The sequence below is a fragment of the Palaemon carinicauda genome, chromosome 8, assembly GCF_036898095.1.
Source record: "Palaemon carinicauda isolate YSFRI2023 chromosome 8, ASM3689809v2, whole genome shotgun sequence".
In the NCBI taxonomy this organism is placed as follows: Eukaryota; Metazoa; Arthropoda; class Malacostraca; order Decapoda; family Palaemonidae; genus Palaemon; species Palaemon carinicauda.
In genome coordinates, this window is record NC_090732.1 from 123,455,040 (window position 1) to 123,469,907 (window position 14,868).

At 42.0% G+C, this 14,868-nt stretch overlaps 1 protein-coding gene across 1 annotated transcript in view; it reads left to right on the top strand.

The window, feature by feature from the left end:
- LOC137645866 (ankyrin repeat domain-containing protein 13C) overlaps nucleotides 1–14,868 on the top strand; it is a 185,527-nt gene that overhangs the window by 135,733 nt on the left and 34,926 nt on the right. The window contains exons 8-9 of the mRNA XM_068378862.1: nucleotides 8,940–9,089; nucleotides 13,883–14,012. Coding sequence (XP_068234963.1) covers nucleotides 8,940–9,089; nucleotides 13,883–14,012 — 280 coding nt within the window. The remainder of the gene's footprint in view (nucleotides 1–8,939; nucleotides 9,090–13,882; nucleotides 14,013–14,868) is intronic.

Sequence of the window (14,868 nt, forward strand, 5' to 3'; positions counted from 1 at the left end):
CAACATTTCTTGATGCTGCTACACTTTAATTATAGATATTTTACCACCTATTTATAATCTTTATTTATAATAACATCTTTAGTAAAAGCTCTTCAATATCACTTTCAGGAGTAAATGCGTTAATATATTTCATATTTTTCAATATTAAACTTACCTGATAATCATGTAGCTGTCAACTCCGTTGCCCGACAGAATTCTATGGAGGGATACGCCAGCTATCACAATACTAGAAGGGGGTGTACTTACCAGCGCCACCTGTGGCCAGGTACTATAGTACTTCTTGTTGACACCTCCTCAAATTTTCCTCTGTCGTGCTTCCGGCAAGACGTTCTGGGATACGCTTATGATCTTGGAGTATTTTCACGGCTTTTGGTGAAGTATTTCTCTCAGATTTCGGCTGTCGCTTTACTGGAAAACTTCTATATTAGCTTAGATAGCTATTATTTAGTCCTGATTAACGGTTAACGATCTTTTGCTTGATTTTGAAACCCCACTTGGCTAACTCTTTTGATTCAAGATGTCTGACATTTCACAAGCCCCCACCCATAGACGATGTAGGTCTTGTAATAGGCGTATTCCGAAGGCCTCGGTAGATCCTCACACCGCTTGTTCTGACTGTAGGGAAAGGCCCTGTCAGTTAGAAGATCGATGTGAGGAATGCGCCGGACTTTCGGAACTTGATTTTGTCCGTCTTCTTAAGTATTCAACCAAGTTAGAGAGAGAGAGAGTTAGGAGGAGTTCTTCTCACTCTTCACTTTTTTCCTCACCTCATGATCCCCTACCTTTTCCTACCCCTGTAGTGGCTACTCCCGAACCTACTATTTGCCCTCAGCCTGATGTCTGTTGTTTTGCGTGCCATTCAGGCCTTAGGTGACAAAGTAGAGTCAGTGGTTAGTGATCATAAGTCTCTTATGGCCGAAGTCAAGGAACTTAAGGTCAAGAGTGCAGTGGGTGGTATTAGTGCCAGTGCTGTGACGAGTGCTAGTGTCAGTGCAGTGCCAAGTGCTAGTGTCAGTGTCAGTGTGGTGCGTGAGGATACTTCTGTGCGTGCCAGTCGTCCTCCCAGTCCGGGACCTCTTGCAAGCTCCCAAGCCCAGGGGAGAAGCAATGTCGAAGGGCAAAAGGGTTCGGCAGGCCTTGATCGGCGCACAGAAGTATCCTCGGTGGTTGCGGGCGTGTCTTCCAGAGACCGTCACTCCCACCTGCAGACGATTGAGCCCGTCTTTTACTCGTTTGCCGATCAATTGTCAGGGAAGAAACGCTGGACTCAGGTCTCAAGACCACTCAAACGCAGAGTCCAGACCTCAAGAACTCAACCGGGCTGCAGTCATTGGATCAGCTCTGACTCGCCGCAGTCATCAGTTGAATGCACTCCGCCTAAGAGGAGTAAGGTTCTGCCGCAACAGATCTCTGCTGTTAAGGCTTTACCTCAGCAGACCTTAGTGTCTGCCGACCCCAAGTTGACTCTACTGCAGTCCATGCAGTCACAACTTGCGGTCTTGATGCGTGAGTGTCAGGCTGAGAAGTTTACACCTCCTCCTGCGATCGCTCCGCCTGACCGCAATACTGCCTGCCAGGCGTACGATGTTGAGGCTCCTCAGGATACCTTACCACGTTCTGAGTTTACTGTTTCCAGTGGTGTGCAGCTCCCTCCGCCTTCCTTAAGGCAACCTCATCAATGGGAACAGGAAGCTTATACCTTACTTCCTCCGCTTCCACTTGCAGTTCCACCAGTGAGGCAACACTCTCTTGAGGTACAACAACCTCTCCCATCCATGAGTCAGTCTCCTCAGCTCTCGCTGCAGCGAGCTCAACCCTCCTCAAGGCAAGCACCTCAACACCTTAGCCTTGCGCCTCAGGAACCTCAACTCGCGAGACAATTACTGCGTTCTGCGCAGCCACTACCTCATCGCTCACAGCTCACACCTCAGGAACCTCAACTCGTTCCTCAGGAACTTACTACTGCGCATCCGCCAACCACTCAGCAAGCGCAACCCTTGAGTTCAGACACTCATGCCAGGAGTCAGCCTCCTCCACCCATGCGCCTACCTTCTGCTACTTCTTTTGATCAGCCTTTGCAGACTGAGCCTCAGGTGTTCCCTCAACAGAATCTTGAAGAGGAAACCACAAATATTGTTGTTCCAGCTCGTGCTGACTCTGCTGTTCAGCATACCTTACCGATCTCTTCGCTACACTCTGGTGATGAGGTGTCTGATGATGAGGCTGCACACCTGGATCCCTCATCAGACGTGGATGAATCCAAGTCTTCTCCACCTTCTATTGACTTTCGTAAGGTCTTGGCTCTTTTTAGGGAGGTATACCCAGACCACTTTGTCTCTGCTATCCCCCGCTCTCCGCAATCTGAGTTTTCGCTGGGCATGCAGCCAGCTAAGTCTACTTATACTAAGCTCGTCTTAGCAAGGTCCTCTAAGAGAGCGTTAAGGATTTTAGGGGAGTGGTTGCAGTCTAAGCAACAACTTGGAAAGACTTCGTTCATGTTTCCTCTGACTAAGCTCACTTCTAAAGCGGGCGTTTGGTATGCCACAGGAGAGGAACCAGGCTTGGGAGTACCTGCCTCTGCCCAGGCTGACTTCTCAAGTCTGGTAGACTCTCCTCGTAGAACAGCAGTGAGGCGCTCTAAGGTTTGCTGGACCTTCTCAGACCTTGATCACTTCCTGAAGGGTGTTTTTAGAGCATTTGAGATGTTCAACTTCTTAGACTGGTGCCTGGGGGCCCTCAGCAAGAAGACCTCACCTGCGGACAAGGATTCTGCCATGCTCTTAATGTCCTGCATGGATAAGGCCATTAGAGATGGATCTGGCGAGCTTGCTTCGATGTTTGTGTCAGGGGTTCTTAAGAAAAGGGAGCAGCTTTGTACCTTCCTTTCCTCCAGCATCACACCTTGTCAAAGGTCTCAACTCCTTTTCGCTCCGCTCTCGCAGTTCCTTTTTCCCGAAGAGCTTGTTAAGGACTTGTCTGCTGCCCTGATACAAAAGGACACACATGATCTTGTGGCCTCATCGGCTCGTAAGACTAAGGTTGCTACCTCAGTCCCCAGGACTTATCGCACCCCAGTGGCTGATACTCCTGCTACGAGGTTCATACCGCCCTTTCGTGGTAGAGCCCCCAGCCGAGGAAGCTCCCGTCCAGACTCTTCCAGGAGCAAGTCTAGGAAAAGTTCCAAGGCTTCTAAAGGAAAAAACTGACTCTCCGCATCTCCAGACAGCAGTAGGAGCCAGACTCAAGATCTTCTGGCAAGCCTGGGAAAAGAGAGGTGCAGACGCCCAGTCTGTCAGTTGGCTGAGGGAGGGTTACAGGATACCATTCTGCCGCAAACCCCCTCTGACCACATCTCCCATCAACCTCTCTCCCAACTACAAAGAAGAGGACAAGAGGCTAGCGTTGCACCAGGAGGTGTCGCTCCTTGTACAGAAGAAGGCAGTGGTTATAGTCCGGGACCATCAATCCCCGGGCTTCTACAACCGTGTCTTTCTGGTGGCCAAGAAGACAGGAGGTTGGAGACCGGTGCTGGACGTCAGCGCGCTCAATGCGTATGTCACCAAGCAGACGTTCACGATGGAGACGACGAAGTCGGTCCTAGCAGCGGTCAGGCAGGAGGACTGGATGGTCTCGTTGGACCTGAAAGATGCCTACTTTCACGTTCCTATTCATCCAGACTCCCAACCTTTCCTGAGATTCGTTTTTGGAAAGGTTGTCTACCAATTCCAAGCCCTGTGTTTTGGCCTAAGCACAGCTCCTATGGTGTTTACGCATCTGATGAGGAATATAGCAAAATTCCTGCACTTATCGGACATCAGAGCCTCCCTTTACTTAGACGACTGGCTGTTGAGAGCCTCCACGAGTCGTCGCTGTCTGGAGAGTCTCAACTGGACTTTGGACTTAATCAAAGAACTGGGTCTGTTAGTCAACATAGAAAAGTCTCAGCTCATTCCCTCCCAATCCATTGTGTACCTGGGAATGGAGATTCGGAGTCAGGATTTTCGGGCTTTTCCATCGGCCCCAAGGATAAGCCAAGCCCTAGATTGCATCATGAGCATGCTGAAGAGGAGCAGTTGCTCGGTGAGACAGTGGATGAGTCTCACAGGGACCCTTTCATCGCTGGCCCTGTTCGTCGAGCTAGGGAGACTCCACCTCCGCCCTCTTCAATTCCATCTTGCAGCTCATTGGGACAAGGGTTTGACTCTCGAAGCAGTCTCTATCCCAGTCACCAAAGAGATGAAGACCACTCTCTTGTGGTGGAAGACCAATCTCCTTCTCAGGGAGGGCCTATCGTTGGCTATTCAGACCCCCAATCTTCATCTCTTCTCAGATGCATCGGACTCTGGCTGGGGTGCGACCTTGAACGGACAGGAATGCTCGGGAACGTGGAACGAGGAACAGGGAACGCTCCACATCAACTGCAAGGAGCTACTAGCAGTTCATTTAGCCCTGCTGAACTTCAAGTCCCTCCTGCTAGGCAAGGTGGTGGAGGTGAACTCAGACAACACCACAGCCTTGGCTTACATCTCCAAGCAAGGAGGGACCCATTCGAGGAGCCTATACGAGATCGCAAGGGACCTCCTCATTTGGTCAAGAAGTCAAAACCTCACTTTAGTCACGAGGTTCATTCAGGGCAACATGAACGTCTCAGCAGATCGCCTAAGCAGAAGGGATCAGGTCATTCCCACGGAATGGACCCTCCACAAGAGTGTGTGCAACAGACTTTGGACCTTGTGGGGTCAGCCTACCATAGATCTGTTTGCCACCTCCATGACCAAGAGACTTCCGCTGTACTGTTCCCCAGTTCCAGACCCAGCAGCAGTTCATGTGGATGCTTTTCTGCTGAACTGGTCCCATCTCGACCTTTACGCATTTCCACCGTTCAAGATAATAAACAAAGTCCTTCAGAAGTTCATCTCGCACGAAGGGACACGGCTGACGCTGGTTGCTCCCCTTTGGCCTGCAAGAGAATGGTTCACAGAGGTACTTCAATGGCTAGTCGACGTCCCCAGGACTCTCCCTCTAAGAGTGGACCTTCTACGTCAACCTCACGTAGACAGGTTGCACCCAAACCTCCACGCTCTTCGGCTGACTGCCTTCAGACTGTCGAAAGATTCGCTAGAGCTAGAGGCTTTTCGAAGGAGGCAGCCAGCGCGATTGCCAGAGCAAGAAGGGTTTCCACTCGTAGAGTCTACCAATCTAAGTGGGAAGTCTTCCGGAGCTGGTGTAGAGCCAATGCAGTATCCTCTACCAATACCTCTGTGACCCAAATAGCTGACTTCCTATTACATCTTAGGAATGAGAGATCCCTTTCAGCCCCTACGATTAAAGGGTACAGGAGTATGTTGGCTTCAGTTCTCCGCCACAGAGGTTTGGACCTTTCTTCCAACAAGGACCTTCAAGACATCCTTAAGTCTTTTGAGACTTCTAAAGAGCGTCGTCTATCCACTCCAGGCTGGAACCTAGACGTAGTCTTAAGGTTCCTTATGTCACCTAGGTTCGAACCTCTCCAGTCAGCTTCCTTCAAGGACCTTACCCTCAAGACTTTTTCTCGTCTGCCTTGCAACAGCTAAGAGAGTCAGTGAGGTTCATGCCTTCAGCAAGAACATTGGTTTCACGACCGAATCTGCAACATGTTCTTTTCAGCTCGGATTCTTAGCTAAGAATGAACTTCCTTCACGTCCTTGGCCTAGATCGTTTGAAATACCTAGCCTCTCCAACATGGTAGGTAACGAGCTAGAGAGAGTTCTTTGCCCTGTCAGAGCTCTCAAGTATTATCTTAATAGGTCTAAACCTATTCGAGGACAGTCAGAAGCCTTATGGTGTGCCATCAAGAAACCTTCGAGGCCCATGTCCAAGAACGGGGTTTCGTATCATATAAGGCTTCTGATTAGAGAAGCCCATTCTCACTTAAAGGAGGAAGACCTTGCGTTGCTGAAGGTAAGGACCCACGAAGTAAGAGCCGTAGCTACTTCGATGGCCTTTAATAAAAACCGTTCTCTGCAGAGCATAATGGATGCAACCTATTGGAGGAGCAAGTCAGTGTTTGCATCATTTTATCTTAAAGATGTCCAGTCTCTTTACGAGAACTGCTACACCCTGGGACCATTCGTAGCAGCGAGTGCAGTAGTAGGTGAGGGCTCAGCCACTACATTCCCTTAATCCCATAACCTTTTTTAACCTTTCTCTTGAATGCTTTTATTGTTGTTTTTATGGTTGTTACGGTAGGCTAAGAAGCCTTCCGCATCCTTTTGATTTGGCGGGTGGTCAATTCATTCTTGAGAAGCGCCTGGGTTAGAGGTTGTGTAGAGGTCCTTTAGTAGGGGTTGCAGCCCTATATACTTTAGCACCTTTGAGTTGATTCAGCCTCCAAGAGGAACGCTGCGCTCAGTAAGGAAGACGAACTTAAAAAAGAGGCAGAGTAACGGTTCAAGTCGACTTCCTTACCAGGTACTTATTATTTCATTGTTATTTGAGATAACTGTTATATGAAATATGGGATACTTAGCTATCCTTTAATCTTGTACACTGGTTTTCACCCACCCCCCTGGGTGTGAATCAGCTACATGATTATCGGGTAAGTTTAATATTGAAAAATGTTATTTTTATTTGTAAAATAAATTTTTGAATATACTTACCCGATAATCATGATTTAATTGACCCTCCCTTCCTCCCCATAGAGAACCAGTGGACCGAGGAAAAATTGAGGAGGTGTCAACAAGAAGTACTATAGTACCTGGCCACAGGTGGCGCTGGTAAGTACACCCCCTTCTAGTATTGTGATAGCTGGCGTATCCCTCCATAGAATTCTGTCGGGCAACGGAGTTGACAGCTACATGATTATCGGGTAAGTATATTCAAAAATTTATTTTACTAATAAAAATAACATATTTTGATTTTCTAAGGATAAATAAAACAACATTAATTATAACATTATTATTACATAGTAACTGGTAAGATATCTTTTGCCGCAAAAGTTAACCTATAGACAGATGTTAAAATTGGTTAGCGAGTTCGTTATGATCGGCGATGGAACGTACTAAACAAAGTAATGGGTTTGGTTGTGGTGACATGTTTGGCAGTAGCATGATATAAAATAGTCTTTATTTAATTTAATTTTTGGTTTCAAAAGTACTATATAAAAGAATTTCAAACAATTTAGATGAAACGGAGCACAACGCACTACTACTGGATGATAGCGGTAGTCTTGCACACGAAAGCAACAAAGGTGTTCCCATGACGATGCTGTTCTGTTGATTTTTTTTGGGGAAACTTTTCAATATTTCAAATGGCACTGTTGATTTTGATGGTTTTTAATTTAAAGTTTAATGAATAAGGATTTTTCACCATAATCACAACGTAAGTATAAAAATTAATTAGTACAAATATGGAATATTATACATATAGGTGTTGGACAGTTAGGCTAGCCTAGCGACAAGTTCACACAACAGATGGGCAAACCTTAACATTTTTCATCCAAAACTAGTCTTAAAATGTTTGAACAGAAATCTTTCTCTCACATTCTCCCCCCCCCCCTCTCAGACATCGGGGAACCATCACCCCCCCCCCCCCAATACAATTAAGAAAACAATAGATTTCCTACGCTTCGCGGTGCTTGACTCGCGGATTTAGAATGCTCCTCGCAGATACAGGAAAATTAATTTTTAAAAACTATCGATCGCGTAATTAGAACACGTGTAATTCGGGACCCTACTGTACTCTTCACTGCCCCTGACACATTGCATCCTTCATTCACTCTCGTAATGTACATCTGCTTCCACGCCACCATTTGCAGCAACAACAGAACCCAAGTTTTTAAAATGATGTACTTCAAGTAACTCTTCATTCAACTTGACATTCAACCTAGCACCACGCTTCCTTTTCGTTCATTTCATAAACTTACTTTTACCCACATAAACTCTCAACTCAAGGAAAACATAAAAATTGTAAATATATAAGCAGGCTGTCAAAGAAATACGAGGAATATAATTTAGAGAAACTAATAACAAACTTTTCTTAATGACTTTATCGAAAGAGGAAATTGTATTCTCATTCTGACTTAAAATCAAAGAAAGCCTTGCACTTGAAGTTTATGGAAGACTACCATAAATATGGTATCCTTAACTTCTTGAAGAAAAAGTAAATAAAAACATACCATGGTCAGAAAAGGTTGCAAAAGGACCAAACGGGCTTGAGCAAATATACAGTAAGAAAAGTATATTTTAGCCATAGAACAATTTGTTTTCATTAAAAAAAAATATTTGAAACATGGAATATATATGTTCTCCTATCCAAAAATGCAATAATCTGAATTTCCAAAATTCGAAGCAGAAGTTGTCCCCCCCCCTAAAATATTTGTTATTCCTTTATTTCCTTTCCTTACTGGGTTACTTTCTCTATTGGAACTCTTGGGCTTCAAGCATCCTGCTTTTCAAACTGGGGTTTTATAGCTTGGCTTGTAATAATGAAGATAATTAAAGTGTTTGTATCCTTACCCGGCCAGAAATTATCATGATATTAATTTTCACTTACTGGTAAGTCTGAGATTCCCACATACATGTTGAGAAAAAAGGAAAGAGGCAAGGAAATATGTGGATCATAGTGTTACATCAGTTACAGAAATGTGCCATGCACAATGTATTTGAGAAAGTGATTTATTGAATAAATTACCCACGAGTATTCCAATACTGTGCAAATGTAAGGCATTGGCATATAATTGAAAGTTCCTGTTTTTTTAAAACTAATTTAATTGATTCACTTTTCTTATGCTGTTTTTTAACTTTTATCATATGTGTATTTGGTATTCCAATTACTTCTACATTGTAAAGATTAACTATTTCATATTTTTTTATAGTATTTAATTTAATGTGTATAACTTGAACATGTGAAAGTTTTTAGTGTTAAGTTGATCAAATGGTTGTTTTCCTCCTTATTTATAGTCAACAAGGAGAGCATCATTGGAACCTCCAAGTTCAGAACCAGTGTCTTGGGAAACATATATTCAAGCAGAAGCTGGCAAACCACCACCACTTGGTAGGACGCTCATCTGCAAGGAATCTTCAAAGTCATTTAAAGCTACTGTAGCAATGGTGAGTGATTCATCCTTTGAAAATATTAAAAGGAAGTTAGAATTTACATAAGTTCCATTATTAGAAACTTTTTAGTCCTATTGGACGTATGCCATGTCTGAATATTTACTCTTTTTGGTGCCAGTGAATGTATTATACATCTAGTTTATACCAGTTGTTTCTCTTTACAGTATTACATGTTCTTATGTACTCTTTTGAAGTAAAAGAATTAATTTACTGATGAATATTCAAATTGAACATTGCAGTGGTATTGTGAAGAAAAAAATTAGATCAATAGAAAAGGTGTCTTAAAAAAAATTTATGCCAATCAAACTTATTGTTATTACTATTTTTATTATTATTATAATGAGATTTATAGTACAATATGCAGTGTGCCATGCAAGGGTCACTAAGTGGCATGCCCCTGTTAGGGCCTGTAATGTGAACAAGCCAGAAAGAATGAAATATTATGTGAAAAAAATTAAAATAACGTGAGAAGTACGTAAAAAAACATGACAATAGATATAAACTGTGCTGTGTCGTATATGGAAAAAAAAAATTTTTTTTTTGATAAAGGAAAAACTTATTTTTAGGGAGTTGCTGTGTGGTCCCCAAGATTTTTCTATTAAAGGCTAGAATAGGGAATCTGATATGACCTGATTACCAAAAAATATTGTCTCCTTTGCTCTAGAGCCAGTGTATAAACTTGCAAGGAACAGACTCAGTGTGTACAGAGGGAACCCACAAGTTCAGGATAATTTGAACTTGCCACTGTTGCCACAGCACCTCAGTAGCCGCAAATCATCTGCTATGAGATTAATCAGTAACATAGAAAGGAACCATCCTGTCAGTTAATGTTGGTGCCCCTGTGTCACAACAAACCCTCAAGCGTCATTCATGATCAAAGGTATACAAATAATGCTTCACTCTCTTGCACCTGTGTAGGGAGAGGGAGGGTTTTGGAGACCATACAGTACGTGGTGTATTCTCTAGCATGCGTTCAAGCGAACGCTCGAGATATTGCTCTGAAAAATGCTTTGAAAACCTCAGAAGAGAAGTAAAGGGGTATGACCTTAGAATTCACTTTGAGACTCCAGGTCTGAAATAGAGCTGGTCGTAAGAGCATCATGGCGCTTCTCAGCTGTCATGCAACGAGCATCAGTTGCAGCACACTCAACGGCTGCGTTGTCTTGCAGCAAGCATCAGTTGCACTGGAGACAAAGAAGTAGCGAGGTGATCATCCTCTAACGTATTTTCTCCTATCTTACTATGGAAGGCAGTAGAATTTATGTCTTCAGGTAAAACCTTGAGAATTTATATGGCTGCCATCTTTCATCTGTTGGTCTGGTGAAGCTCAGTCTGGAAAAATTCTGTAGTCAAAATAGGAGGTCTATACTTCCACTTCGACATCGAAGCACTCTAAGGAGAACAATCCCATTTAGATTTTTTCTTCCCTCCATGAAACTTCCCATTGGGAGGATGACCACTCCCTACAAACAGTACAAGAGACCCTGAGGAGCATTGATATCCTTGTCCTCTACATGTTGAACACAAAGGATGAGGATCAACTTCTACGTGACTCATGAAAGTCCCACACGGATGTCCTTCCACACCAGAACAAGTTCTTATTGCACACACTTGTTTTGCACTCATTCTGAAAGATAAAAGAAATCAATTAACACAAAGGCAATAAAAACATCAAAGACCAACAATGGATATCTGAATGTCAGCATGGCTAGAGATAGAGCAAGTTACCCATTTCAAGCAAGAACCTGTCGACCTGACACACAGGCGAATAGGTCATGCCATATTGTTGCCAGATCCGCGATGATTCTTCATTGGCTGTATCAACATGCATGCCAGAGTATACCCATTTTGAATAACTGGTTTGTATAGCTTGGAGGAATACAAATTATTTCTAGAAAAAGTTTTCTTTTTCTTTTAGCAAAACTCCTTTTTTGTAAAAGTGCTTTGTGATATCCAAGAACTTGGTACTATAGTATTAATAAGTAGATTTGTGCCCATTCCAGGACAACCATCTGCAACCAAGTAAAACATACAACACATGCACATTCCCAAGAGTATGAAGAAAATGTAACTATTCTGTCATTTACCTCAAATGCTCCGCTGCTTCTCCTCAAAGGCCTGGTTGATTTAGTCCTTCTCTCCGTACTGCTCTTGCAAGGGTCACAAATGTGCCAAATACCAGACATGAATGTGGATTTCTTTCAGGTAGTGTTTAATAAACACCCTATGCTCAGACCGTGTAAAACTCTAGATGTAATGAAAGTGCATATTAGCCAGGAATGTTAGTGAAGGGTTGCGGTGGCCTGTTAGTAACATCCTTGACTGATGATTGCCAGACTGGAGTTTGAATCCTGCTCAAACTAGTTAGTTCCTTTGGTCGTTACAACCTCACTATCCTTGTGAGCTAAGGATGGAGAGTTTGGGGAGTATAGGTCTACCTGCTGAGTCATCAGCAGCCTTTGCCTGGCCCTCCCTGGTCATAGCTTGGGTGGAAAGGGGGCTTGGGCACTGATCATATGTATATATGGTCAGTCTCTTGAGCATTGTCCTGCTAGCTAGGGTAATGTCACTGTCCCTTGCCTCTGCCATTCATTAGTAGCCTTTAAATTTTTCTTTCATCACAGGATTTAGGGATGGAGACAGGATCAGCTTTTTTAATTAATAAGGTTATCAAAATATGGATAGCCCCTGTTGAAAGGAATTTGTTGGGCTGGATATTTTGAAACAAGCTTCCTTCTGAAGATGTGGATCTTTGTAAGTATAATTTTAAGGTTGACACAGGATAGAAGTTGCTATCCCCTGAATCTAGAGCTGAGATATAAAATGGATCCCATCTCTGAAGATACTTTTCCTTTTTGGCCAGAAAGAGGAGACACAGGTTTAGAATTAAAATACAACCTGAGGTTATTGTAATGAATTCCTGGTCCCACTGGAAGGCCGCCAGTTCACCGACTCTTGCTCCCAAAGCTAAAGCTATTGAAAATATAGCTTTTTGTAAAAGTTCTTTAAGGGGGATTGAGGAGTTATCTAACCCAGCTGATACTCAAGAACCCTATCAAGAGATACAAAAACCATTAGAGTGGGTGGGAATGGTCTATGCACTTCAGTAGACTGGGTGATATTATGAAGCATTTCTGAGTTGAGATCCACGTCTATGGCATACTTGAGTGGTTCTATTGAAATAAAGTTATATGATAGTACAGTATACTTGATGGCTTGAGCTACCTTTTTCCCTGCTCCAGCTTTACGCAGAAAAGTCATATGAGACCACACAGCACTTTACCTCCCCAAAAAGTTGATTGCATTTACACAATTATTTTAGTACTGTAAATAGTAAGACAGTGATGCATAATAAGCTTACAAGTTTCAGCACGAGTCATATTTCCAGAAAGGCTTGAAAGCATTTTCACAGGACTGTATAGTGTATAAAAGACCTTTGGGCCTGGTGCATGTATTAAATGTATCATCCCGAGAAAGGCCAGGTGTGATATTTCCTGTCACTATGTAAATCATAACTTCATGAAGAAAAAGTGTGTTGTGTATTTTTAATGTGATTATTTTCACCTAGGATTGCTGAATCTGTTTTCTAACTATTAATTTTATATGTTACCTTTTGTATATAGTCCTACCAGTAATTAGGTAGGAGTGAAAGACAATTGAACTGGTCACCCTACTGCACAAATATCTTTTATAGTTGTAGTGCTGTTAGAGCTCCTCACACAGTGCAATTTAGTTATTACTAGATAGTTATTGCAACATCCCTTTGATCCATAGCTTTACCAACTTGTTAACCTTCTACTGTATCTTCATCATATATATATTTTTTTTATTTTGCTACTCCTGCTGTCTAACTTCTTTTAACTTGAACTTCAGAGTGCTCTGCATAGTTTACTGTGTATTGCACTTAGGTGCTGAATTGCCTCCCTGGCCCAAGTGCTCAGTTTTATTTCCCAAATTTATTACATCCATCTTTCCATTCATAGCCTGTACGAAACATGTCCTCCCACGCCATTCGATGACATGGGAATGACTTAATTTTCTTGATAAAGATCAATGTATACCACATGTATTTCCAGGGAACAGATATTAAATGTTTTCCCGGGATTACAAAACTAGGGCAGTAAAGGTTGCCAGATTTTCTCAAATTAATTTCTTTGTAAACTCAGCTCATAGTAAATCTCAGTATGCAAGTCATTTATTTATTTCTGGAAAACCATAGCATTGCCTCTCACAAAGTGCAGATGCTATCTGGTAAGATAAAGAAGATTCAGACTGGGCTATACTTAGAAGAGCCTGTGCTTTCATATTGTTTAATGAAGAGGGCACTAAGTTGAAGGCCTCTTGTTATACGTTGTAGGAGAGAAAATATTATGATTTGCCAAGCCCAGGCTTGAAGGAGAAACGTTGGGGAAAAATTTCTATTAGCCTTAAATGAAAGAAACATCACTCTATGGAAATGGAAATATGTGGAGAGTGGAAGAAAAAATACTAAGAATTGAGAGTTAGTTAATAAATGAAAAGGTAAAACGAAACAAGAGGGTCTCGATAATCCTTAGAATGAATTTGGGATAAGATGACATGGGTGTTAAATTGTTACTAGAGTAATAACTTAACTTACAATTAATGGAATACAGTATAGGTCAAAATAGTAATTGTGTTCTAATTAATGAAGTGGATTGACCCATAACGTAAAGTCTTTGCTTGAAAATGAGGTTCTATTTGAGTATGTTTAGGATTTGCAAAAATAAATATTTGTGCTAAAGCTTTTGTTTCTCTTGATATTTCAGAGTGAAGCATTCCCCCTAACAGTTGAAATGCTTTTAAATGTTTTGGAAGTGATAGCACCTTTCAAGCATTTTGCCAAGTTGAGAGAATTTGTCCAGATGAAACTGCCGTCAGGGTTTCCAGTCAAAATAGGTAAGTTTAATATGTTTTTTCTCTTTTGAAAGGTTTTATCGGATAATATATTTATTAGATGTTTCTGAATTGCTTCAATAGTATGATGTTGAAATTTCAATATTCTTTTTTGTAATTGCGAGAGTAGAAGGTCCTTGCTTGTTGCATAGTTATTGAAAGTTATAGTACTGTAATATCAGCATCTTGATTGTATCTAAACTATAGTATTTGGCTGGTTAGACTGAGTTATAATTATTATTGTAAAATAGTTTAAATAGACCAATAAATAATATTTTATAGGGTACACTAGTTGCAAAGTATAAGGATTAGAAATGTTACACAAATACCGTAGATATGAGGACCACAAAAATGATGTAGGAATACAAGAGACGAGTACAGTACAGCTGGGTGTCAAAGGCACTGCAACAGTTCGATATATCATGCACATTTAAGCTAAATGCCATTAACTGTGTTAATCATGAGGCCCTTGTTTCAAACTTATACAAATGGGAATAGGTAGATCTTTTCTTAGCGTCATTATTTGATTTATAAGTAAAAGATTGTAGAGTTGTTGATGGGTACCATTGTGACTACAGGAATATAGTATTTGGTATTCCACTGGTTAGTGGAATACCACTATGCTCATTACTTTTCATACTATATATGCACTATGTGTTGTTTGCCCTAAATAACAAACTTTTTGCATATGCAGATGATGCCATTGTCTGCATCAATTTTATCTCCTGAATGTAGATCTGTGGTTGCTGAATCCCGTAATGAAGAGGGAGCTAAATTAATGCAAGTTGCATGTTATTGGGGGGTAGGAAAAGTTGAACCCTAGCAAAACTCAAAGCATGATTGTAAGTATTTCAAGGAC